Raw genomic sequence first — 27405 nt, 5'->3', positions numbered from 1 at the left:
TTTAAGAAAATTAGGCATGTAGAGATATGAAGATAAAATGAAAAGATTTTCTTATCTGTGAGATTCCAGCCGACAAAGGTGAGAGGTAGGTAGTGTTTCACCGGATTTATTGCGTTGTGCTTTCCACCAACACAAGAGCTTCTCGTGTTGATAACGTGTTGTAAAATCAACGGTATGTGTGTAGTGGAACATAAAGTAAATAAAACACAATATTTACGAGGTTTGGCAACTGTGCCTACACCCTCGGGGCAACGGTAGTACTTTCTTTCATTATGTGAAATAATAAGAGTATAAAGATAACTCTCATTTTTTCTTTCTTCTCTCTAGCCCAGCTCACTGATATTTTATTCGGTATCTCTCTTCTTCCTCTTTTTCTTCTACTCTCTCTTCTTTTCTTTCTCCTTTTCTTTCTTCCTCCGTATGCTCTCATTTTATAGGCAAAAGATTACTGTAGCAACTCTATTTGCTTTACAAACTTTCTTCATATAAAATGATAACCCATATGATTTTTTTTTATGAATAGTAACAAACTATTCATGTGGGCTATCCACGTATTACATTACAACAAACATCAATTTTTTCTTTCTCAGAACCAAAATATATAAGTATCACGAAGTATAGTTGTTAATTGAAAAAAAAAATAAAAGAAAAATAAAATGAAGCTCACGTGATGTCACGAGTAGGTCACGTGGTAGCAGAGTGAACGACAGTACATCATCGTATCGAAGCCGTTTCCCCTACCCCTATAAAACACACTCATCGGGATCCATTGGCGATCGGAAAAAGGTTACCCACTTTTGTTTTTTTTTGGTCAAAAAAAGGTGAGTCGCTTGAATCCCAAACTATCACTTTGTCAGTGTCAGCAGCAGTAAAAACAACCCAACAGCAAGGGCAATAACGTAATATCACCCAAGTAGCCAACCGGAATGTTTAAATGCGGGAAGGGAGATTGCGAGAAGTCGGGAGTGATAAATGGCACAGCTCACGTTCATGGGACCCACATGAAATATATTTATTGCAACAAATTTAATTTCTTATTTCTTAACAAAAAAAAAAAAAAAAATGGAAGCTAAAAATCCGGTTGTTCATAGGCCACCGCTAAATGCGCTAGCTCCCTGTCCAAATTTAGCGAACGCGTTTTGTCCAATTTATTTACTTAATTTCTTATAAGTTTATTTAATTTAAATGGGGGAGTTGATTTAATAATTTTTTATTTTGCTAATTATTTACGTTGTTTTTGGTTCGTGTTATTAATGGGTAGCATCTAAATCTGAAATCATATCCAATTGGGATTATAATTATTTGGGAATTTTTTGTTGTCGGGGCCTCGTAAAGATTTCGGCTTCTGAATCTCTCCGTCTCCGGCTGCGGAGGAGAGAGAGAGGACAAGACCAAAGCTTATCTGTTTGTAGGTTAGGATTAGGGTTAGGGTTTCTCTGTTTACTTCTTTTTGTATGAATTTTAATTAATTACATCGATGGAAGCTTAAGGGATGAGTTGCTTTAGTTGCTTCAGTCCTCACCGGAAAGATGTTAGCAAGGTCGAAATCGATAACGGCACTCGATCCTCCGGTCAGTCTGCCTTTCACTCTTTTTACTTATATATATATATGTATAGATACGTATATACTTACCCAATTGGATTTTTTTGGTTCGATTTGTTGAATGTGAGTGGTTTTTTTATTGCAAATTGCAGCAGGTAGTGGGAGAGGCAGAGGAAATTCCAATGACAGCGGTAAGAATCTCAAACGCCCCCAATTTCTGAAAGTCTAGAATTTTAATTGCTTGTTTGGTTCTGTTGTGACACCCATTTTTCTGGATTTTTTTTTTTTTGGTAAAACATTTTTCTGGATTTTGAGATTCAGCTGTTTAACACACTATCTGGAATTTTGGAATTTCGTGTTTTTGTTTTGTAGTAGGGAAATTGAGTTGAGTTTTATTGTGTTTATGTATGTGCAGAGTGTGGGAGGGGAAAAGGCAGCAACGGACAGAAAAATGTGGCACGGAGTTTCACATTTCGCGAACTTGCAGCAGCCACCAAAGGCTTCAGGGAAGTGAATTTGATTGGGGAAGGAGGTTTTGGAAGAGTTTACAAAGGCCGGCTTGATGCAGGCCAGGTAAGTGTTGCACGGCATTTCCAACGTTCATATTATCGTTATTCCGTTAATCTTTGTATGGAAATTTTAATTAGGGTCATGTCCGCCAATATATGTTTCTGATTATTAATGAAACCGGAATTGCTCGTATAAATCAGAATTAATATCTTTCCATAAACCCTTCTTTAGATGGATGAAAACTTGATCCACTGGAGGTAGTCCAAATATCATTTGATAGACTAGGTTGTATTTGATGTTTATGTGTTGCGGCTTTTCATTTATATGAGCAGGTTGTCGCAATTAAACAACTTAATCATGACGGTGTTCAAGGGTTCCAAGAATTCATCGTCGAGGTTCTCATGTTAAGCCTGCTACACCATACAAATCTGGTCACCTTGATTGGCTACTGTACTGACGGAGATCAGAGACTCTTAATCTATGAGTACATGCCAAGGGGTAGCTTGGAAGATCATCTTTTTGGTATGCATCTTGATGCTTAAGTACAGTACATTCTCATCCATTTTACAACCTCTAATTCATTCATTTTCCTATTGTATTATTCCTCGTGTTAAATGATAGCTTGGTACTTTATATTTATCACATTGTGGGAAATATGGGTGTTGTACACCAAAAATATCCGTTGGCAGAAATAGTATAGAAGGCTGAATTTCCGATCATTCATTTCTGTCACTATAATTGTATTTTTGGTATGTTGGATTCACTTAAACTTCAATTTCAGTTACAGTTGTCCTGCTATTGAGGATGGCCTAAGGAAAGAATGGATAACATCTAAACAAGACATATAATCTTTCTTTAGCAGCCTCTTTTCTTTATTATTGTACTCCATTGTATTTGACCTAACAAATGTGGTATTTTATGTTTCAGATCTTAGCCCTGGTCAAGAGCCACTGAGTTGGGACACTCGAATTAAGATAGCTGTTGGTGCGGCACGGGGCCTTGAATACCTCCACTGCAAAGCTAACCCACCAGTTATCTACCGTGACTTGAAATCAGCAAATATACTGCTGGATGATGAATTCAATCCAAAGCTTTCAGATTTTGGGCTTGCTAAACTTGCACCTGTGGGTGACAAAACTCATGTCTCAACAAGAGTGATGGGAACATATGGGTACTGTGCACCAGAATATGCCATGAGCGGCAAGTTGACTCTGAAATCTGATATTTATAGCCTTGGTGTGGTTATGTTGGAGCTGATTACTGGGAAGAAGGCAATTGACTGCTCTAAGAGGCCAGGGGAACAGAACCTAGTATCTTGGGTGAGTTAACTCTTTCTATTTCTCAGTTTTCATTCACATTTTGGACTATCAGATTTTCAGTCTCACTTAACCTTTGTGGAACTACTGCTAGCTTGTATCACAAATAATTTCTTATTATTATTTTTTCTAACCTATTGAACACCTTTGTTTTTGTAAACACAGTCGCACCCATTTTTGAAGGATCGGAGGAAGTTTGTCCAATTAGTTGATCCTCTGTTGCAAGGACGTTTCCCAGTTCGTTGTTTGCATCATGCAATTGCCATTACTGCCATGTGTCTTCAAGAGCAACCAACTTTCCGTCCTCTTATTACTGATATTGTTGTAGCACTTGAGTACTTGGCGTCCCAGAGCCACAAACCTGACCCTCGTAAAGCTGGGGTCCATAGTCCCTTTTCGGCACCACCTTCACAGCAGAACAGGGATATTGTCTCTCAGGATTCTTATTGCAGAATGAGTTCAACTTCTATTTAGAAGTTCTTCGGATCAACTTGCTCAAAAACAGCTTGATTGATGTAAGGCACAAAATCACTTTTTGGAAGGAATTTCAATCATATGGTCATGGTTTCCAATAATTACGAAACAATATTTTATTATGCTGTTTGAGAAATCATATATGTTGTCGCTAGGACGGCTTCTTGCATTGATTGCATATATTTTTCCAAACCATGAAGTTCGTATATGTTTTGATTGCATAAACATTTAAAAGCAAAATGGACTCCTCAAGTTCATCTTTGTTTTCCACATTGTGGTTGATGATTTACTTGATTTGTCAACTTAATTTGCAAAAAAACCATTAGCATAGGTTAGTAAGTAGCATAAACGGGTATACTACTTTGTGCTTGCCTTTTATCTAGAGTTAGCTACTGTAGCCTGTCTGATCCCCCATTCGGAGGATATTTCAAGTCATCGAAATCATTTGAATTCTCTTTCTGTCACTTGGTTCTATGCCATTTTGCCAAAAGTAAAAGCGTAGAAGTGTCATGTCAATGATTGTGTTAGGATCCCGTGAGGGTCCCCTGCATTGTATCCGAGTTTGCAAAAGTGTCTTTGGGAATTTCTGGGTATCAAAAAAATAAAAAGTAAAACGAAATCGTTTGCTTCATACATTATATGTTTCTTTACGAGTTGTATACTGCACTTTTAAAACATTGTTTCTGAAGTCTTGATTCTTGAATGACACGAAAGTAGATTGTTTGATAGTGTTTGCTAATGAATGAAGCTGTAAATTTCATATTCCCCTGGTCATTTAATTGCATTAATTTGCTGTTGTCTAGCGAATTGCGCTTTTAAATTTCTGAAGTGCAAGTTTGATGTTCATGATTCATGCTGTTCTGTGATTCAATGTATCAGAAACATTTATCGTGACAGTTCATCGTCTTTTCTTTTTCCCTTTTTGTTCTTTCCTTGGCCTTTGTAGTTCTGTAAATGCTAAGCACTGATCTGTCTTTGTTAATCATTTCTGCATACTTACTGTTGTAACATTTTCCCACTTTGCTCTTGCAGGTGCTTACCCACGTTGAACACCGAAGATAATCCCCAAGGAAACCCCGGAATACCAAATGTAATATACACACATGAACAATTGGTATATAAATGTGCACAAATATGTATATATATGTTTGGATTTGGACATTTAGCTTTTTGATAAATTAAAAGATTCATGTTCTTGTATTTTTGATCTACTGGTGTGGATTCTTTTAATATAAGTGAAAATATTATGACGTACCCTGTCTCTGTACTTGTTACAACGCATCAAAGGTCAGATTTCATCTACGCATGCTTGGGTCAGATTTTGTGTACATGCGTGTGGATGACTGACGGTAGCAAAAGTTGGTCCATTCTCCAGAACATTTCAATGTCTTATTACTAGTTACAGTTAATGTTTGGACTGAAATTATACATTGGGCGTATTCAGGGCCCAATCCCTTTATTTGCTTTTTCAACTAAAGGCACTTATGGGTATTTATTGTGAATGGAATGAAGGGTGCAAATTTCATTTACGTTTAAAGCTCTTCTATATTTAAAACATTATTTAAAAGCACTTGGTTACTAGCAAGAACTTGCCCGAATATGTTTATTTTGGCCGATTGCTTGTATTTATCATTTCTTATCAAGTTATTACTTTGTTGTTGAGTATTTGATAAGTGTTTTAACTTCGTTTCTTTTCTGTCTTTTCATTTTCATATAGTTGATGTGGTTATATATATATATATATGAGAATTGCAAACTGAGATTAACCAAAATTCAATAATTTATGATTATTACCTGGCATACGCAAAGAAAATTTGAAATCGGTTACATAACAAGGCATGGAAAAAACTTAACATAAATTTTAATCCCTCTACGACACAATATCTTGATTGGAATCTCAATTTAGTGGATACAGTTAAGCTTCAACTGCCTGAAGCTTTTAATCAACCAAAGGACCACAATTTTGTTGAGGTATATTAAAGTATTGTAACAAACCATGTTTATGTGTTGATAAACCCTGTAAATATATAAACTAAAACAGAGGATATACTAATTACCAAATTTATGTTTCCAAGAAGAACATAGATTCCTCATTTCATATCAAACAAGAATTATTAGGGTTTGATTTGTTGATAAACCCTAAACCATGGTGTCCCAGTCTCTTGTCTTGTCTTCTGTAATATAATTAAAATCATGGAGTTAAAATATTTTGCGCTCATCTTTTATGTGGTCTTTATTATTAATAAGCATGTGTTAATAAATTTAACTTATTTTAATTTTGTTGTCATAAACCTAATGCATATAAATTAATGATAGAGATCACAGAGATGTCACACTCAAGAAATAGATGTAGAAGACTTAATCTGAAAACTGTGGGACAAAACCATTGTACTTTTTAGAGGTTGCTTTTAGATATTTAAATTACTATAATTTAGAGAATAAAAATTCGAACTCAGTGAGTTAAAGCGGCAGACAAATTACTCTGATCAATTAATTGAAGCCATGCTTATAATTTTTTTTTTTTTTCTTTTCTTTACCAGGGTCCCAGAGTACAAAACAATGTGCAATAATATAAAAGGTATGAAAGTTGAAACAGATGAAATAAGGTTGTTGTCCACTAACGTGGGGCAATGCGTTTTGTACGGATAATTGTATGTGGACCAACAAACATGTTATAACTTTTCCCACAAAGAATCATCGAAAACTTTATTCTTCCTCTTATCGAGTAATTTGGTGTATTTTTGCTCATTATCTTACTTATTATTACTGGATTAGTCTAAATTTTGAAAATGATGTATTTTCACTTCATAAATCTCAAAATTAAAACTCATTTAACGACGATATATTAAGTGGTAAATATCGTTATCACATAGTGGAGTAAAAATATTTCCTCAATAATTTGTAGTGGTCAGATACGAAATCGGCTAATTAAATAATATAGCTTAATGGCAGTCTGCCAACCAAGTCAAAGGTTAAAAGGACAACGTCATTGCATGACTAATCCGCTTGTCAAGAGATTTAAGACCATACTAGTAGAATTTTCTTCACTTACGAGAATAATACAGTTGGCCTCCATATCTTAATCACCATTATTAACCATGAAAAATAAGGAAAAAAAAAGAGGAGCTGGTTCCAACTTTAAAACTGTGCATGGATGAGTTCAAGATAACATTTTTGAAGTAACTATAAGTCTTTCATATTCGGGTAAAAATTCGAATTTGATTCAAATATCGTAGAAATCAAAATCTTAAATTGGGCCGAAATTCGAGTTTTAGAGTTTGAGGGAGTGATTCTAATTGAGCTCATGAGTTTGGTTCATGTACAACAAATGACCAACTTATGGAACGAGAGAGAAAAGAGAAACAACTCATAGTAAGGTGGGAAAACCAAGAAAAAGTAGATGGGTCGCGCATGCAATTAATACATACAAGGGGCTAGAAATTCATGCGCATTTTTTCCCTTATACATCTTATGCAGTGTCGGAGTCAGAACTTTTAAATAATGAGGTCATAATATCAACCACAATAGCTTTATTGGCCCATTTCGTCGAACACCTAGTAAGTATCTGCCAACATATGCAAAATCTTATGTTAACGTATGTCGACAACTATTACTATTGTAGAGGCTTGTCGAGGGTGGATACAAGATATTGTGGAGTAATGTTAATGATTGCCACGGCTTGTCAACTAAAGTATTTCATCAAGTACATGGTGCACACAATAGAGTTGCACACAAGAAAAGAGAAAAGAAAGACAAATATGATAGAAGAAAATAGAAGAAGTATGAGGAAGAGGTTGTAATTTAGTATGCAATAACTTTTATAGGGGTTATATACAATACACAAACAAATGTACATGGAGTTTTTGAAGTTATTGAGGTCAAAGACAACCATTGACCCAATGCTAACACCGTCACTATCTCTATGTATTTTTAGTCATTGAATTAGATAAACAATAATCTAGGGACAAATAAACATGAGTGTGCAAAATGATGAAAGAGTGTAACTCATCCTACATAGAACTCATCTTTATCAAACTTACCATTGCAATAATGTTAGAAGAATCAAACTTAGTATGTCTAATTCTTATATATAGGATCAAACTAGGCCTAACAGCTCTCAAAAAATCTGCAATGACTAAAATGAGGCCGGTGCTTTCTCTTTGCCCTCGTTTAGTATCTAGGATTGGATTGAAATAACCTCTAAATATTGAACATGTATTAGAATTATTTTCATTTTGAAGGAATTACAAAAGATTAGGCAAAAAGAAAACTTCTTCCTTTTACTCTTACAATTATAAGGAGGATTGTAATGTATAAATTTTATGAGAAATGTTAAGGAGACTCTCTCAAAAGTGAGACTTTCTATGGACTCTCCGGCAATGTGCCTACATTCTAAAACATTATGCCAAAAAAATGAGGCAACGGAGAGCCCACAAAGAGTCCTACTTAAGAATCTCTTTAGCATTTCTCAAATTTTATTATGTAATTCATCTTCTACCTCAAAGTTAGAACTTTTTTTTTTTCTTTAACAACCCTGAAAAAAATTAATTGTTTATTTATTCTAATCCAATCTTCAATACGAAACGAGATCTTTCGAGTTTGAAAAGAGATCACACTATATATAAAAAATAGATAGTCATTAGTCACAGAAAGAAATAACAATAGATTGCATTTTTGTTTCTTTATCGTGTCTATTTTTAAGGGAAAATGATCATCTCCGGATCCCTTTCCACCTAATCCATCAAGTCCGAGATTTTGACCGTTAAAATTTAATTCAATGACTACAATTATTATAACTTTTAAAGGAACCCTCTTTTTATAATCGTTAGATCAAATTTCAACGGTCCGGATCCCAAACTTGATGAATTATGTGGAAAGGGATCCGAATTCCTTTCCATTTTTAAGGTTGGCTATAATTTTCTTCCGGAAGATAAAATGCAGTTTTATACTTTGTTTACATGTCGAGAAGACAAACAGTACTTGGCTGCTACTTTCAATTAGCTTATTAATTTATTTATCCACGCTTCAGTCCAACGCCATTTGGCGGCTACTTTTTACTATCGTCCACTAATACGTTCAGACAGGAATGTTGGCCGGTTAAAAAAACAAAAAAAAAAGAGTGACAAATATTATGGAATATATGCCCTTTTTGTTGTTATGTCATTGAAAATTCGCTATTCTACTAAAATTTGAATTCTGCCCAATTCGAATTGATCATATGCAAATTGTGGTGTTTTATTGAATTTACTAAAGGAAAATGTTATTGGTGTGGAGCCAAAAATAATCACAAGGCGACACGTGAATCTTTGATAAAAGATGACAAAACTATCCTTGGGGCATACCAGGATTCTTACGCGCAAGTAACAGGCAATCATCCTCAACTAAATAAAAAATGCTCCAAAAAAGATAACAATTCAAATACCAATTAAGTCACTCAATTGACCACAAAATATCTCCAAATATGTGCTAAAGGCCGGCCATCTATTGCTAAAAGAGGAACCAGTTTGTCTCCTCATATTTACCTATTTCATCACACTAATTAGCTAATTAATTTAGCAATAATTCTATTTTGCTAAATTAATTAGCCAATTAGCCACATAACTCCCAAAATTAACCCCAAAAACTAGTCAAAACCAGCCATCCCCTTAGCTTTCTACCTTTCCTATCTTTTCCCACTTTACTACCCCAATTAAGCTAGCTAATTGATTCTGTAACCATCCATTTATTCCCTTTATGTTTAATTAGCCAAATAATCATAATAAATTGGCTAATTAAACCTAAAATTCAACCACAAAACCCACTTAATGGCCGGCCACTTTCTCTAAAAAGTGGACCTGCCAAACCCTATGAAGAGGCTCCCATTTTCACAAAACAGAGGGGTTTTGTTGACCTTAAAAACTACCAAGCCTACATGGCGCGCAGGCCGAGTAATTAGTAAGCTAACTACGTCCTTCGGTTGTGTGCGGGGCATGCCAACTCGTCGGCCAAGTTCGGCCGATGAGTAAAATTTGTTGATGTTGCGTTGGGTGCGCTACTGACTTCTGAATCTCGCGACTACGGCCGAGGAATGAACATTCTCGGCCTTCGGGTTCTAGAGCTTGAAGACAAGGCTGCTAGTTCTGTGAAGTTCAATATCAAATTCGGCTTTCAATGTGCCGAATGTAATAACTTGTAACACCTCACTTCGCCGAGAAGACTAATGAGATGACCTCGACCAATAAGGATCCGGAAATCCTTCTCAACCAAGACTTGGATAGATAACCAACCATCCTCGCCACAGTGCTGTTAATGCCAACAGAAGATGCTGCGAGATCGACTGATTCTACGGCGACAGAGCTATCTATGTCGACTGAAGATATCACAGGTTGTTTTCATAGTGCTCTTGATGCCAACGGAAGATGTGTCAGCGAAACGAGAAAATAAAAAATCTCAAAGTTGTTGAGAGTTTGCGCAGGGCAGTTGTATGTTGAATTGGAGGAGGTCCTCTTAATGATGTACTGCCTCTGTATTTATAAGAACCTGCATGCCCAGTAGCGAACCCATGCAGTTCCAGTCGAAAGCAAAACACTCTTTTGAAATAGTTATCACAAAAAATCCCTTGCCGTTATCTTGGTATCTAGGGAGGGTTGGCAATTGTACCTTCATTCTTTTCAGACTAGATACACTAGTCACTTGATAAGGCTCGTACTTAGAGTTGTTGTTAACCTCAAATTCTCATGCACCACGTGCCATATCCTATCACCTATTCACCAGATTATCATCATGATAATTCCAACTGGAATATGCCAGAGGCATCTCCCTTATCTTTTGCTCAAATGCATCCATGCATGCAACGCAACCTGACCACATCTTTTCCATTTTTTCAATGCCCACGAAAGTTAATGTAATTTGTTTGACTAGATTCTTGCCAGGATGCCAAGGTTTATTCAGCCCCACCTTCATTCATGCATGTGAGCTAACCTTTGGCCACATCACACCACCATTTCGTCATCCCATCCGTAGGATGAAGTCCATCATAACCCACATCCTTGCCATGCCACATGATAAGAGTCCTAAGCTGAGCTGCTCTAACCCACAAGGTAACAACTCCAAATTAATTCGAACTATTTCGCTTGCTGTATCCCATTTATTTTGTACAAGAAAATCAAGATGATTTATTTTATTAAAAGATAATTATTATCATAACATTATCTCTTAACAAAATAAAATTATCTTAACTTTCTTATTCAACGGTTTAAAACCATGCTCACTCAACGGCCTCGATTGCACGGGCCGATGGTGTAAATTTGAGCCCAAACATTGCCCCCCAGTTTCCTTGAGCTTCGGCTCACAAGCCGAATGGTTAAGGAAATTAATTATTTTGTAGCCAGTAAACCTCGTCGTACCGTTCCTCGGCGATCATACCTCTGTTCTGCCAACGATGTCGTCTCCCCGACTTCCACAATTCTATACAAGGCTCAACAACTTTAGATAAAACCTTGCAATTACTTCGACCCCACACTAGTCGGTCGCAATACTCAAAACTTGCTTTAAGGGTTGAGAGAAACTTGGCCGAGAAAAACCTGATTCCTGGTAGCTTGGCCTGCCACCAATCATGAATGTTTTGTTCACTTCTCGGTAGTGGCATCCCGAAGCAAGTCAACTATATATATGTATATCTCATAAGTCAACTATATATATATATATATATATATATATATATATATATATATATATATATATATTAAACCCCACATCGAAACTCAACTGAGTGTGTTCTGCCACCATGCATCTTTGATAATACTTCCAACTAAGCCATGCATATATAATGTTGAATTTGCATGCATTTCTACCGTCGAAAAAAAAATTTGGCCCACTGAACAATTTCATGGTAGCACTTATGAACTTGACAGACGATTAGAACTTGGGATTTAACCAAGTTCAATCAAATTTAAAACACCGCACCGAACCCCCCTCAATTTCATTGAACCCCTTGAAACATAAAAGAAATCCAATCAATGTCAAACTGGACATGGCATTGGTCGAATGGGTCGATACCATCGAGCTCGGCTAATAATAATTGATACCACCGAATTCTTCTCGACTCTCGGCCTAAGCATCACGTCTTCACGGCAGAAAGCACATAAAGGAAATATGGTGCCGAGCCCGAGGCTTTTGTAAAGTAGCCGAGGCTGAGGCCAAAGCCGAGATTTTTTTTTTCTTTTTCTTCTTGGCCAACTAATATATATAAGTTTGGATTGCTTCCTCGACCAACTAAGGTATATATATTTTTGGATTGCCGCACTGTTGTTGCCCCCCTTATTTTCTTAAATTAGCCAGATGTTTAAGAAAATAATTTTTTTTCTTTTTTATTTTTTCTAAATGGAAATAAAAGTGACCGAACCATAGTCAGGAGGAGGCCAACAATGCTTTATTCCAAGCCGAGATCTTGCAATAACAAAATTTGATTTCGCCCTAGGCCGAATAAAGAATTTTCTCCAAATATTTTTGACTTAGCGAAATATTTTTCATTTTCGACCGCCGAATATGTTAGACAATTATTATGCCCCTCAGGCATAATTACGTTGTTAATCTCGGCTTCTAACTCAAATAACTTAGCCGAATGGAATTTCTCTACATCGGGCGAGGCCAATGTCTCGGCCTTGTTCGTCATTGGAACACTTTTCTGACGAATCATTTTCTAAGTCGAGTTGCGGCTTAGAAACTTGAATTTTTTCTTCTAGGCCTAACACACTCTCAATGTCGACCAAAACAACAGGCGGCCTAGGTTTTTCTTCGGCCAAATTAACAATTTTCTTAGGCTGAATATTGGTTGTGGCCGGAGCGGGAATTTGCCCCCCGGCCTCTTGCCTTTCAGAAATTCTTCTTAATCTCTCGAAGAGTTGTTTTTGCTTCTTTAATAGGCGATGACACTCATCCCATGAAGACTGATCGAGATAGATCATGTGAACTTCGTAGTTTTAGCACTAGGTCCCACTGGGCGTGCCAAAATGTTGACCCTAAAAACTACCAAGCTACATGGCGCGCAGGCCGAGTAATTAGTAAGCTAACTACGTCATTCGGTTGTGTGCGGGGCGTGCCAACTCGTCGGCCAAGTTCGGCCGAGGAGTAAAATTTGTTGATGTTGCGTTGGGTGCGCTACTGACTTCTGAATCTCGCGACTACGACCAAGGAAGGAACACTCTCGGCCTTCGGGTTCTAGAGCCTGAAGACAAGGTTGTTAGTTCTGCGAAGTTCAATATCAAATTCGGCTTTCAATGTGCCGAATGTAATAACTTGTAACACCTCACTTCGCTGAGAAGACTAATGAGATGACCTCAACCAATAAGGATCCAGAAATCCTTCTCGACCGAGACTTGGATAGATAACCAACCGTCCTCGCCGCAGTGCTGTTGATGCCAACAGAAGATGCTGCGAGATCGACTGATTCTACGGCGACAGAGCTATCTATGTCGACTGAAGATATCACCGGTTGCTTTCACAGTGCTCTTGATGCCAATGGAAGATGTGTCAGCGAAAAGAGAAAATAAAAAATCTCAAAGTTGTTGAGAGAGATTGCGCAGGGCAGTTGTGTGTTGAATTGGAGGAGGTATTCTTAATGATGTATTGCCTCTGTATTTATAAAGACCTGCATGCCCAGTAGCAAACCCGTGCAGTTCCAGTCGAAAGCAAAACACTCTTTTGAAATAGTTATCACAAAAAATCCCTTGCCGTTATCTTGGTATTTGGGAAGGGTTGGCAATTGTACCTTCCTTCTTTTCAGACTAGATACACTAGTCACTTGATAAGGCTCGTACTTAGAGTTGTTGTTAACCTCAAATTCTCATGCACCACGTGCCATATCCTATCACCTATTCACCATATTATCATCATGATAATTCCAACTGGAATATGCCAGTGGCATCTCCCTTATCTTTTGTGCAAATGCATCCATGCATGCAACGCAACCTGACCACATCTTTTCCATTTTTTTAAAGCCCACGAAAGTTAATGTAATTTGTTTGACTAGATTCTTGGCAGGATGCCAAGGTTTATTCGGCCCCACCTTCATTCATGCATGTGAGCTAACCTTTGGCCACATCACACCACCATTTCGTTATCCCATCCGTAGGATGAAGTCCATCATAACCCACATCCCTACCATGCCACATGATAAGAGTCCTAAGCCGAGCTGCTTTAACCCACAAGGTAACAACTCCAAATTAATTCGGACTATTTCGCTTGCTGTATCCCATTTATTTTGTACAAGAAAATCAAGATGATTTATTTTATTAAGATAATTATTATCATAACATTATCTCTTAACAAAATAAAATTATCTTAACTTTCTTATTCAACGGTTTAGAACCATGCTCACTCAACAACCTCGATTGCACGGGCCGATGGTGTAAATTTGAGCCCAAACAGGTTCATACTCTTGCAAAACGCCCAAAAATTCTCTAAACACTTTTTCTCTATAATTTCTAACTTTGGCATCAGAGGTTCTTCTGCCAAAGCCCCCCTATTCATCGTGGGTGCATGAGGCTCTTGGCCTTGACCAAAGGTGTTAATTGTTTTGTAGGTGCAATTTTGTCAAAGATGGAGAAGGGGAAAATTTGCATCCACAATTGGCACTCCAAAAATCTCATTCTACACTCCTCACAAGTGTTTTTTTCTTTCTAAATATAGAAAGTTTGGAGTGTAGAATGAGAATTTTGGAGTGCCAATAACAATTCGCCAATAACAATTCCCTTACTAAATATTGGGCCTATTTATTTAGTAAATGAGGTATAATGTAGTAGCATCATCTTGATGTACGTGGGATTTGTCACTGACGAAATGCAAATCTTACCAAAATATCTTGAAAGGGATTTTGGCAATTCTTACAAATGGCCTTGGATTTCGTTTAGTACGTAGGATTGGGACGGAAAGGATAATTTCTTAATTTTATCGTATATTGAAAGGTGAGGGAATGATTTTTCATCTGGAGTGGATTAGAAGATGATTAGACATGAATAAAGCTCATCCCTTTTAATACTATCATTTTAGATAGGATTGGAATAGATAAACTTTCTTCATGAGGGCATCTCCAATTGAAGATGTAAAATGTCTTGAAATAAGCATTTTATATTTTTGGTTGGCCGGAAAGTCCTCCAATGAAAAGATGTAAAATTGACATCTTGATCCAAAAATGTAAATTAAAATGCAAATTTGCATTTTTTTTTTTTTTACATCTTTTGAAGGAGTGCCTCGTCATGGCCGTCTCTGAAATTTCGGAGGCCCTGCGTGAAATTTGAAAAAGGGCCTGATCACTCATATATTTCATGCATTTATACCATTCATTTCTAAAGTCTTTGGATGTTTTTGTGTTAAAATTGTGGCATTTTACCTTACCTTGTGTTAATGTACAGTTAATTTTGTTGTAGGATTAATTTCAAACAAAATGGGCAGAAAAGAATAGAGAAAAGACAGAGTGCAACACGGCATTAAACAAAGGAAGGAAGTGGACTATCAAGAAATTGAATAATAAAAGAGGAAAGGGAGAGACTTGCGGACTGTGTGGAGAAAGAAGAATAAGAAAATAAATAAGAGGGGAGACATGGAATGGTGGAAGGAATAAGAAAATAATGAAATGAGAAAATGATGGGCTTGGTGCTTTGAATTGTCATTGCCCTTTGGCTAAAGGCAACAGACAAAGAAGAGAAAAGCAAAGGGGCACTTCAGATACAACATAAAAAAGAATGCATAAAATCATGATGAATGATTAACATACAGCAGCAAATGCATGAAGGAGGACACGGAATGAGTGGCAAGCAGAAAAGAAAAATAAAAGAATACGAGGTGGGGGAGAGACCAAGAGAAATGAGAGGAGCAGAAAATAAAAGAAGACGACGGACAGCGCGGAGAAGAATAAAAAAAAGGAAATATAAAGGAAGCAGACTGCAAAAGAGAGAGCTGGACGTGAGAAGCAGCAGAGCACAGAGAGCAGATAGGCACGGCAGAGAGCAGGGAGAGGAGACTGAGACAAAAACGTAGCACGGCAGGAAGGGAAGAAGAAGCTTCATTCTATTGTTCTTGGTTTTATCTTCTCAAACCCATGTTTTACTTTTGGTTTAATTTGAGAATAATGTGTAACTAATTTTTAGTAGTTAGGGGCTGTTTTGAAGCCCCGAATATGATTGCAAGTTTATTGTGATATTTTGTTTGAATGACTTTTATGAAAGGATGAAAATTGTTTCACTATTTATGTCATTGATAAATTCTTTATGTGTTTCTATGGATGCATACATAGTAAGCATATCTAGGATTTTAATGCTATGAATATATGTATGCCTGCCCTTATTGAATGAGGACCTACATATGTTCTAGAGTAGCACTTGTTAATTGTGGTTAACATGTGAAACGATTTCTAGGATAAGTAAGACAACACCAGTACTTACGATGCCTTGTGATGACTCAAACTCTTTTTATTCTTAATGATTTCTACTTGTTAAATCTATGAACACACCATTCTAGATTGCATGCTAGGGACTAAGTTAAGTTGAAAACGCCATTCTCTTAACATACTACGTAAGAAAGAGTAATAGGTTGAGTTCTAACAGTGAGCCAACTTGAGCATCTTCATCCGGAAATAAAAGGAATTTGAATGAAACATAACATACTTACATGATTATTTGGTGGTGGATAGCATGTCCCCTAACTCGTTTTCTTAACTTGTGAATTAAAATCTATTGGTATTATTTAAAATCTGTTTCTGTACTGTTTTTGTATGATTTAATTTAAATAGAAAATCAACTCCAAAAATCCCAAAAATTTGTGTGAGCATAGCTTGGTGTGTCTAGTTTATGTGTATAAAATTTCGTTGCATTTGGATAAGTATAAGTTAGTCTAATAATTATTGTTTGGTGGCTGGTCAGTGGAGACAGCCACCCGTTTTTGTGACATTTTAAGTATTTGGATAAAACAATCTTCTGCGGGAAAGACCCTTATTTTCATATGCTACAATTGACAAATCTTAGTGTTAATAAGGAAAATTAATAGGATTATTGTGTGCTACTTTGTGGTGCGTTATAATTACTACCAGGGCCCTCCTTAAGATAGTTTAAAAAAATGACAATGTATTGATACTAGAAAACAATCAATTAAATCGAAATAAATTTTAGCACTAACTGATTGCAAGTTTACAAATGTCATTAATTATAAGTACAAAGAGTTACAAACATAACATTCACTAAATAATCAAAAGTTGTTTATTCTTGAACAACCAAACATGAAATACAGAAAACTTCAAAAACTCTAACTTTAAAGTTCACTTGAACATATAACACTATTATCTAATAAAATTGGATAAAAAAAATCATTTTTAGGGTGTTATTTCTAGAAAATATCTCATTGTATCTAAATTTTTATATTTAGAAAGGGGAAAAAAATTACTCTTATAATTGGTGTACAATGAGATTTTAAAGTGCTAAAAAAGCAATTTTTTTGTGTAAATATAGGACATTATTATATAACATTAGATGGTAGCATTACTCTAACTTTAGGAATTTACCTCTTTAGATAAGGTGTGTTTTTTGGTATAATTTTTCTTTTGGATTTGATAAATCTGTTACATTTTTTGGGTAAATCATGTAACTATAAATTGATTTATTTTTTTTTATCTTTCTCACGTAAATTTGGTTTAGCTCACTTGCATTTGATTTGTGTTCTTGTTGAAGGTTGAATGCTCAAGCGGTGGATGTTCAAGGCGTCATATTGCTTTATAATTTTTAAACCTTGTTCTTGTATTCAGAAATCTTATTCATGGTTACTTTTCTATGGATTTTGTTTTGGTTAATTTGTTATTTTTTTTTCTTCTTTATACGACAGATTCATTTTTCTTTGTTTACAGGTCATGGCCTTGGCAGACTCAAGAGGAAGAACTTCCCTTGAAGGCGACCAAGTTAAATCAAATTCTATGGCAGACTAAAACGGAAGAACATACATTCACTTAATTAATTAATGAATTAAAGTAAATATTGATGATATAACATAATTCAGGATTTGAAAACCAAACCGACATTTGACTTTGAAAATTAACCAAGATTTACATAGATTTGGAGAATAAATAGTATAATGCCCCTAATCATTATCTGAACCTATTGTTTTTTCAACAATAAACATGCTTACGTGGCAATGAGAGTATTAGAGACGGATATATTTACCTTTTCGCCCCTATTTGTTATTAGAGTTACAACACTAATTTTAAGGGCAATTACATCATCTATCCCTCCTTACTATTAGATGCAGAGTTTTCATTTTTTGCCCCTAATATTATCTAATGGATGCAACTATTAACGTAACGCCTCTACTTCTTCTTAATTTTGTAGTGACATTAAGAGAATCACTCATTCGCAATTCTATGTTTCTTTGGGTTCTCAAAAGAGTCCCTTTTGCAGACCATGGCCAACGCGAGCTGCAAGAGCGCGGGGCTGGAGGCCTGCCTAAAGAAACCAAAGAATATTGTCTCTCTGAAAATTCCTCTTCTCATTGTTTTGGTATATATAGCCAAACCTATTTACATAACAACTATAACAAACTAACTATGATTACATCCACATGTAATTAAATGATTGACTGATTATGCTAACTAATCTGTCATCACTTGGCATCTTCATCTTTACTGCCCACTGCTGAGACGAATCGGCAACGCTCGTCCTCAAGATAATCGTCGTACTTCGATTCTTGTCGCCAGAGTCGTTGGAATCGCCATTCCTTTCGTCGATAAAAGTCGCAGCTATCTTCGCATGATTCTTGCTGCTGCCGCCCAAAGTGGGGATTGGTCTGCGTGACGCTGCCATTGACCTGCCTCGTAAAATTCCACTTGTTTATCATTTTGTCCTACTCCTCTAATAGCCTGAGCTTTCATTCCATATTTTATATATATATATATATAGGATAGTATTATTCACACACCTATTTTTACGTCTCACACATCCTTATTAATTTGTGTCCATTTAATCTTCTTCAATTTATTCAATCCGATGACTGGAAATTGAAAAGATTGTTTGAGAAGTAAAAATAAGTACTTGAATAACATCATCCTATATACTAGCTTCTCTCCCTCAATACTAGCACAAATGTTGGGCAAGGAAGAGTATATATTGACTAAGATGCGGGAATAATACGAAAAAGCAACATAACAGTGTGAATAATATCGTTGTATTTAAAAAATATATATGTTGAAGCCTATGTCTCTGTCTCAGTGTTTGTGAAAAAAGTCCAAAGGCAAAAGTCTCAAGTACACACTTATTACGTACATATCGAGTTCTATAGGTGGCTACTTTTTTCTTGCTTGGCTATTTCTTTGTTGCTTCTTCCACTCTTTCCTGGAACTTGGAGACAGACACCAGAAGACCACATCACTATATATCTGGATCAAATTAAATAGCTGGCTTCTCAGCTGAGGAATCAACCATTGATCAGGAGATTGAGAGTGATCATCGATCGGTTGCTTGCTCGCCATGGGAATCTGTTTTGGAGCTCCTGTCAATCATAGTTCAGCATCTACAACCAAGCCGGCTACCCTAGGTATATATATTGTATATGCATAGTTACTATAAATATTCCCCTCCAAAGTAAATTCTTCAATCGCTTCTTTCCTTTATTTTTTGTTTGGTTGCCATGAAAACTTCAATTTTCTTGCGTCCTCTCTTTGCCATGAAAGTTGTTTGGTTTTCAACTTTTAAGTGTTCATTAATGCGAATTTATTTAAGAGAATTTAATCACATGCACGTTTATGAAAATATTTATATATATTGGCAGTAGCATCGAGATACATTAACAAGAACAATGGATTCGTAGGAAAAGGTGTCAGCACCAAAAAAGTTCCCAGGAATATTAGTGGCAAAAGAAGTACTGGTGGAACAACGGAGAGGAGAAAGAATTATACTGAAGCAGCTGGAGGTGTGGCTCTTCCTCTTCCTCCTGCTGCGGCAGCAACAGCTGCTCCAATTGAATGTATACCAAAGTTGAAAGAGTTCACGTTAGCAGATCTGAAGAAGTGTACTCGAGATTTTCGACCAGATACAATACTAGGAGAGGGAGGTTTCGGAAGGGTTTTCAAGGGCTGGGTCGATCCCGTCACATATGCCCCGTCTAAGGTCGGCGTTGGCTTGGCCGTCGCAGTCAAGAAGTCCAGCGAAGACAGCTATCAAGGTCACCAAGAATGGCAGGCAAGTAATTATTTTTTATTTAATTAGCTAGGGTTTGCCGATAGATTAGTAATATAATGCACATATTTATATGCACAATATTTTTGGCTACTAGCTAAAGGCTTAATTGCTTTTGCTGGCCAAGTAAAATTAATTTTCATGATATTAGTATATATAACTTGACATGATCATATGCCTAGTATTATTAATTAGTATGGCTTAATTAAGCATGTGGCACCCTACATTTGAGTTAAACGTTTCTCCTCATGTTAGACATGGCCTGAATTATTGGGCACAAGATGTCATTGTAACTAATACTTAAATTTTTTAAAAACTTGTTTCCTAATTGTTTTTAGTTTTCAGTTAAAAAAATGATTATAAAAATTAAAATCAAACCAAAATTTGAAACTCACAAAACTTTCAGTTTTCCGTTAAAAACAACTATAATAAATAAATTTTTTTTTTTTCAAAAAGTGAAAAAAAAAAATGTTTATCAATCATCTCTCACTAACACATAAAATGTGATTCTAATAAGAGTAATGCTAGAGAAACTAAATTTGCAAACTAAATGATGTGTCACCAAGAGTAATAAAAACTTTTATCAACGTTTAAGTAATCAATCAATCATCAACTTCCATGTCCTTTAGTTTTCAAAACTTTGTCTCAAAATTTAATCTCCCTAGCATTATCCTTCCAATAAACCTTAAAAACCCTAATATATATAAACTAGTGGATCGAACAGTATGACTTCCATGATTGCAGGCTTTAGTTGTTAAGGTAGCAGTACTACGTACTAGCGGCTGATGAATCATGATTAGCTTTGGTCTTAGTGGTCTTCCATTTATAAACACAAAACATATTTGCATTTGCATGAAAATAAATTATTAGCAGTGACTAATTAATAAATAGTTAATTCTTTCCATATATGATATTAAATAGTTGGGTTGGTATATATGCAGGCCGAGGTGAATTTCTTGGGGAAGTGTCATCATCCAAACCTTGTGAGGCTGCTGGGACATTGCTGTGAAGAAAGCCAATTCCTTCTTGTCTACGAATATATGCCGAAAGGCAGCTTGGAAGGCCACCTTTTCAGAAGTAAGATTAACATATATAAACAAGGATACATCAATGTTTAAAACTTCTTCGATACAATCAATATTTTAAAGTAAATATCCAAAAAAAAATCAAAGAAAGATTTGGAAATGGGGCTTCACCTCATATCGGATAAACTTTTAAGTTTAGGCTAAAATCGACAAATATTGTTGATATTTCTAACACATTTGTTAAATATCGAATACTCTTATATTTCGTCCAAACCAGTGTTTGAAAATCCCTAAAGTTTCAATTTAAATTTTCGTCATTTCCATCGAAAATAACCGATATCAATTTTCGATATGCCCGTCGATATTTTCACAAATTTACGTATCGATATTTCTACCGATATCGATATTTTAAACACTGGAATACACACATGTTTCACATTAATTAGTTGTAATGCAATATTGCATGCATGTCTGTTTTGGTCTACTACACTTCAGTCAAAAAGTAGGCAGTAAATATATATGATTAACAAGAGATCATGATAATTCTACAGAAGGTCAAGAACCACTTCCATGGGAAATAAGACTAAAGATAGCAATTGGAGCTGCGCGAGGCCTTGTTTTTTTGCACACCTCAGAAAAAGTCATCTACCGTGACTTTAAGGCCTCCAATATTTTGCTCGATCCGGTACGTTCTTCTTTCTTTGTTTTTTTTCCTTGTCATTTACCAAAAATCAAAGTAGAAGAAATTGAAACACAAATTTCTAAATTGACATTTTTTTTCTTCGTTTATTGACTTTTATTCTTGCTGGTAATTTTGTTATCTAGGCCTACAACGCAAAACTTTCGGATTTTGGGCTGGTGAAGACAGGGCCGATGAATGGAAACTCCCATGTAACCACACGTATTATTGGAACTCAGGGATATGCAGCTCCAGAATATGTTGCAACCGGTAATACAATTTTCAAGATAAATATATTTTTTGTGACACTAAAAATATCATTTTGCACTACTCTTCATTGATTTTTTTTTTTTTGTATTTTACAAGGAAGTGCATGATAAGTTTTTATAAAGTGCAATTAATAACTCTCTAAATCTTCATTTCGTTAGAACTTTTCCTCAAAAGAAAATAGCAAGGCTTTAGTTTAAATTCTAACATTTTTCTTATAAGAAAATTGTGAGGCTTAACCAACTCCCCACTCTCTTAGTGTAAATAATATCTTTTGTTCAAATAATAATAATCTATTATGTACTCTTCAACTTTTTTATTGTAGTATCTTATTTGGACATTACTACAAAATCCTTCACCATGAATTATAATTACCATATGTTATCTTAATTTCTAAAATTTATGACCAAACATTTAACGACTTCTCTTTACATTTGATTATTTATAATACACAAAGTAGTTTCTATACAAACGTACATCAACACTAAACTGGCCCTGAGCCACTTGGTGGTGTTTAGTAAGGGATTATTGTGTATATGTATATACAATGGAGAATTCAGCATTTTTACTCCTTCGAATCAAGATTTTTAGTCGAAATATCTGTAGATTCCGAACTAGCTTCTACAAAGTTTTTCTTGTAATATCGGTCCATAATTTTACATATATCAATCGAACAAAAGAAAAGCTCAACTAATTAATCACTTTATCCACTAATAAAATCATATTAATCATAGCATGTAATCAAATTAGCACAAGCTATCAACTAATATTACTGAAAAAGTATTACCCACCAGGGAATTCCCAAAAACACTAAACTCAAAAAATCAGATCCCCTGTACCAAGTACAAAAAACTAAAAATGGGAAACAAACAAAAGGCTACAGTCTTGAACCATTAACAAATCCCAAGACAGTGAGAATATCACTCTGTTTCGAAAAATTAGGGCAATTAATTTAAAGATCAAAATAACCCAGACCTTCTTTAACCCTGAACTAAAACTCAAATTTCCACTTCTATTTCCCCTCAAAACTCAACCCAACCCAATGCTAAAATGTGGCCTAAAACCTAAAACTCAAATGAAAGGCAAATTTAGCCCAGGATTAATAGGGTTGGCCCACCATATATGTGTATTTTATTTAGTTTTATATTTATAAATCGATTGAATCCAACGGTTAAAATATAATTTGATGAAATTCAACGTAAAAAAATAATTTAAAGGTCCAAATTTAAATCTAACGGCTAAAGTAATTTAAAAAAAAATATTTCATTTGTTTCATTTTTTTTTCATAGTGTCGGTTAGTGATTTTTCAGTATTTGTCAGAATTTAAATATTTTTAGGTTAAAATGTTCATAAAATTAAATTAGGATAGTCTACATAATTTTTTAAAAAGTTACTTTAAGAAAAAAATTAGTCTAAATTCATTCTTTAATAATATGGGGCTAAAATTTTAGGCTATGTTGGAGCAGAAAAATTGTTTCTAAGTTAAAATCTAAATCTTCTGGGCTAAAAATTTTAGATTTTAGGCCAAAGGTTGGATAATATGAGAATATCAAAATCGAAAATAATAAAGCTCATAAGAAACCCACATTTTCTCACAACTTGCAGAGTGGTAGAGATCAAAAGGAAAAAAATGAGAATTCTTGCAAAACCCTAATTAAGATTCAGGAACGGGCTCAGGATTTAATAGGGTAGGTTCACTTTAAGCCAAAGTTCTTCTTTAGTTTGAAACTTGAAACCTTCTACTAGAGATAAACGAAAAGAAACAATGTGTAAAAGTTCAACACACGGCGTGCACGAAATGCTTGCTATCCAGATGACTAAGAGGTCAACCAATGCTTTCCTCAACCAACCTTTTGGGGTCTATGGAATCAACTGACCCATCGTGGATCCTGTCCTGTCTATATATGATGAAGCATCCCCATAAATAGTAATATACGTCCAATCATTGATATGTCTAACCTAATTCAAGAACTCTAAACTTTTCACACTAGATTCATTATTGATTATGGATTTGTTAGAATGTTGGCGAGCCAGATTATTTTCACTACCCTTGTCGTCTATTCGTATTACAGTATGCAATATTACCGCACATTGGTGTTATGGAGACACTAAATATATTCTCGATGGTTGGTGTATCGAAGCACATAATAATTGTTAACGAAAGAAAGTTCATTTTAATTTTCGTGTTTAGCTTAAATTTACTTCCATTACTACCTCCCAAAAGAAAACCTAGAATTCGTACGTAAGTACGCTAGCTCTCTACAAGCTATTTGATTTGCACAGGCAATAAAACATTCCCACTTTCCTATTTAGCCAGTATCACATGGAAGATAAAGTCAACAAGTTCATGTACAATCGCACAATTAGACTAATGAAAGATATGTAAAAGATACACAATATATTTACATATATATTGTATGGTTTGGTCTTTGGATACACAATATATGTACATATATATTGTATGGTTTGGTCGTTGGTGTCCTGTCTACATTGATCTGCCCTACTTGCCTTCCTTACCATTAAGCCAACGTGAATCCAGTTTTATATCATTATCAAGAATAATAATGTCACTCAATATTACGGTTTAGTGGTACTCCTCTTCACTTAGAAGTGTGAGGTCTTAGGTTCAAATCCCGTGGATAATAAATTCAATACCAAATTAGTTTGTCCATTGTGTGGCTTAGCTGAACTTTCCCTCTAGTTACAAGTATTTAATACAATTATCAATTCAATAGTCGGATGTAATCTCCTTATTTATATATATTCACATGAAAATGTATATAAACTTCTATCTATGTGAAAGATTCTTTTTATATCAACATGTATCACTGATTAATGTGTTTTGCTTGTAGATATATAAATTTTTTTGTATCTTTTAGTTAGGTTTCATATGTTTATAGGTATAATATATGTGTAATTGTTTATCTACATATATTATAGGTTTTTGTTCATAATCTATCTATAGCACAGATTAATTGTATTACATACTTTTTCTTTTTATATTATAACTTTATTACAAAAGTTAATGAATTTAGATAACTTTATCTAAGAAGACAAAATTAGTATAAAATATGTAATTAAATAACTAGAGTCCAGAAAATAATCTATACTTTTGGACTTGAATCTAAAAGTGTCTTATTTCATATACGCAAATCACTCTTTTGTCAGTAGAACCAGCTTTTTCAAGTAGTGACTTTCATTTTGGAAAACTTTATGTCGTCTTCCTAGTATTTATTCTTTTGAATTTTTTTGATCAAGTGGAAAAAGGAGAGAAACTCTACGTTGCATTTGGTGGGGACATGGGTCCTCCCTAGATTTATGTATCTTAATTCACTAAATTTTTGTATCTGAATCATTGAAATTTGATTCAACAACTACAAATATGAATTCATTTTAAAAATTATAATAATTTTAATCGTTGGATCAAATTTTAATGATCCAGATACATGAATTTGGTAAATTAGGATACATGGATCCAAAGATGACCTATGTCCATTTGGTAGAGAGATTTTTCAATGTAACCGGTACACGGAGTGCTACATTGCTTGTCACTAAACAAATAATGAGATATGTGTACTAAAAAGTTAATAATTTAAAAAATAAAATTTCTCATTATTCTTATTAAAACACGTGATATACTACTTTTAATATCATCACAATTAAAAATTTCTTCATTTAATTGGGGGTTCGACGAGTTTGAGTCAATGATTGAAAAACCTACTTTTCTCAACAGTCAGAGATACACGATTTCCACAGAGACTATTATAATATATTGACTTACGGCCAAGAAAAAATTTGCAATGGGTGACTTGACTGCTAAGTGATTTTTTAAGCTAGTATCAGTTTATCGTACGTATAGAGTATACATACAGTAAACTATTAACATTACTTAACGTACGTGTAGGTGACTTGACTTGACTGCTATATATATATAGTTATATATATATATATAGTTATAGTTATAGTTATTTATTTATTTATCATACTATCGACCCACTGTGACAATTTCATCAATAAAAGTGATTAAATTTCAAAGTATTTAAATCAGCAGATGTAATGTATTTCATTTATATACGTAATTCTACTATATATTTTCAAACAAGGAGGAGTAGATTTAGATTACATAATCTTTCATTTTCAATAGATCATACGACTTCAATATATTCTATAATATAAGACGATGAGAAAGTCTGTAGCAAATATTTTGCAATTGGTTCCTTATATGCCTTTATTTATTTATTTATATTTAAAAAATAAATTCTACATGTAAAGTAGTTGAGCAATATATAACCCTTAGAGTTAATTCCGGTGGTGAGGGAGGGTTGGTACTTTACCCTAGTTGATGACCGCCTACAAATGAACATTTTCCAAACACTTAACATGCATGTTCAACTGCAGGGCACTTGTACGTAAAGAGCGACGTGTATGGTTTCGGTGTCGTATTGTTGGAGATGCTAACGGGATTACAGGCAGTTGACAGTAATCGGCCATCTTGCGCGTACAGTTTGGTAGACTGGGCGAGGCCGTCGCTTCACAAGAAAAAGTTGCTGAAGAATATAATGGACCCAGGGCTTGGAGAGGAATACTCGTTAAAAGGTGCCTTCCAAGCAGCTGATCTTATTCTCAAATGCCTAGAACCTGATCCTAAAAGCAGACCTTCTATGGAAGAGGTTTTGACAGTTCTGGAGAAGATTAACGAAATTAAGAAGAAACCAAAAAGTACAAAATCCAATGGGAGAGGACATGATCAGGAACCATATTCTTCAGCACATAACCATCATAGTAGTAACAGGTCTCCATATCACCAAAAGAATGGCGGTGTTAGAGCTAGTTCTCAACATCGTGTATACTAATTAATCAAGATTTGTAGCATTGTAACAAGTTTTGAATTGAGGTGTTTTCTCCTTGTAGTGTACTTATCTACTTTGTATTTCACGCGTTGATGTTTTATCATATATAACTAGTTTAAATTGTGTTATTGAATGTCGATGGATGCAAAACTTAAGTTAATATTGCGCTCACACATTATATAATTCCATAAAAACATGCCAATTTAATTATACCTTATACTTGTTAGAGTTAATAATGTTCTACCCTAATTGGTCTACGTAGTTGTATCTGAATTGAACTAGAGTTAGGGTTTTAATTAGTTAGCCATCCCATGTGCAGCATGGAAGAGTGAAACCCAAATAATTCCTATAACTCTCCATCATTTCGTTGTATAAGGAGCAACCGTGCAAAAAAATGATTCAAGCTATTATGTCCTTGAATTTGATAGTCTAAAGCTTCATCATTTCGTTGATATGAACTGATAAATATTATGATACTATCAATCGTATGGAATAACAACTTAATAATTTAGAATCTCAATTTAGGCGGAAGGTATTTGCATTATATGTTC

General features: G+C 34.9%; 2 protein-coding genes across 3 annotated transcripts; both read left to right on the top strand.

The window, feature by feature from the left end:
- Positions 1–788: 788 nt before the first annotated feature.
- Positions 789–5097, top strand: LOC103428152 (probable serine/threonine-protein kinase PBL21). 2 transcript variants are annotated; one of them, XM_008366251.4, is made up of 7 exons: positions 789–1571; positions 1696–1734; positions 1959–2116; positions 2386–2575; positions 2981–3372; positions 3535–3884; positions 4876–5097. In XM_008366251.4, the coding sequence occupies exons 1-6, from the start codon at positions 1493–1495 to the stop codon at positions 3841–3843; spliced, it is 1167 nt and encodes a 388-aa protein (XP_008364473.3). In that variant the 5' UTR covers positions 789–1492; the 3' UTR covers positions 3844–3884; positions 4876–5097. The 2 variants fall into 2 exon arrangements, with proteins under 2 accessions (XP_008364473.3, XP_028960193.2); XM_029104360.2 differs by having other exon boundaries at positions 1039–1571; positions 1699–1734.
- Positions 5098–19076: 13979 nt separating this feature from the next.
- Positions 19077–26987, top strand: LOC103428151 (probable serine/threonine-protein kinase PBL11). The gene is made up of 6 exons (XM_070823942.1): positions 19077–19392; positions 19627–20040; positions 20955–21110; positions 21610–21743; positions 21884–22007; positions 26403–26987. Exons 1-6 carry the CDS (start codon positions 19326–19328, stop codon positions 26855–26857), a joined length of 1350 nt encoding a protein of 449 aa, XP_070680043.1. The 5' UTR covers positions 19077–19325; the 3' UTR covers positions 26858–26987.
- The last annotated feature ends 418 nt before the right edge of the window (positions 26988–27405 follow it).

The sequence above is a fragment of the Malus domestica genome, chromosome 06, assembly GCF_042453785.1.
Source record: "Malus domestica chromosome 06, GDT2T_hap1".
Lineage (NCBI taxonomy): Eukaryota > Viridiplantae > Streptophyta > Magnoliopsida > Rosales > Rosaceae > Malus > Malus domestica.
The sequence above is the reverse complement of the archived record's forward strand: the minus strand, read 5'-3'. Positions and strand labels throughout refer to the sequence as shown.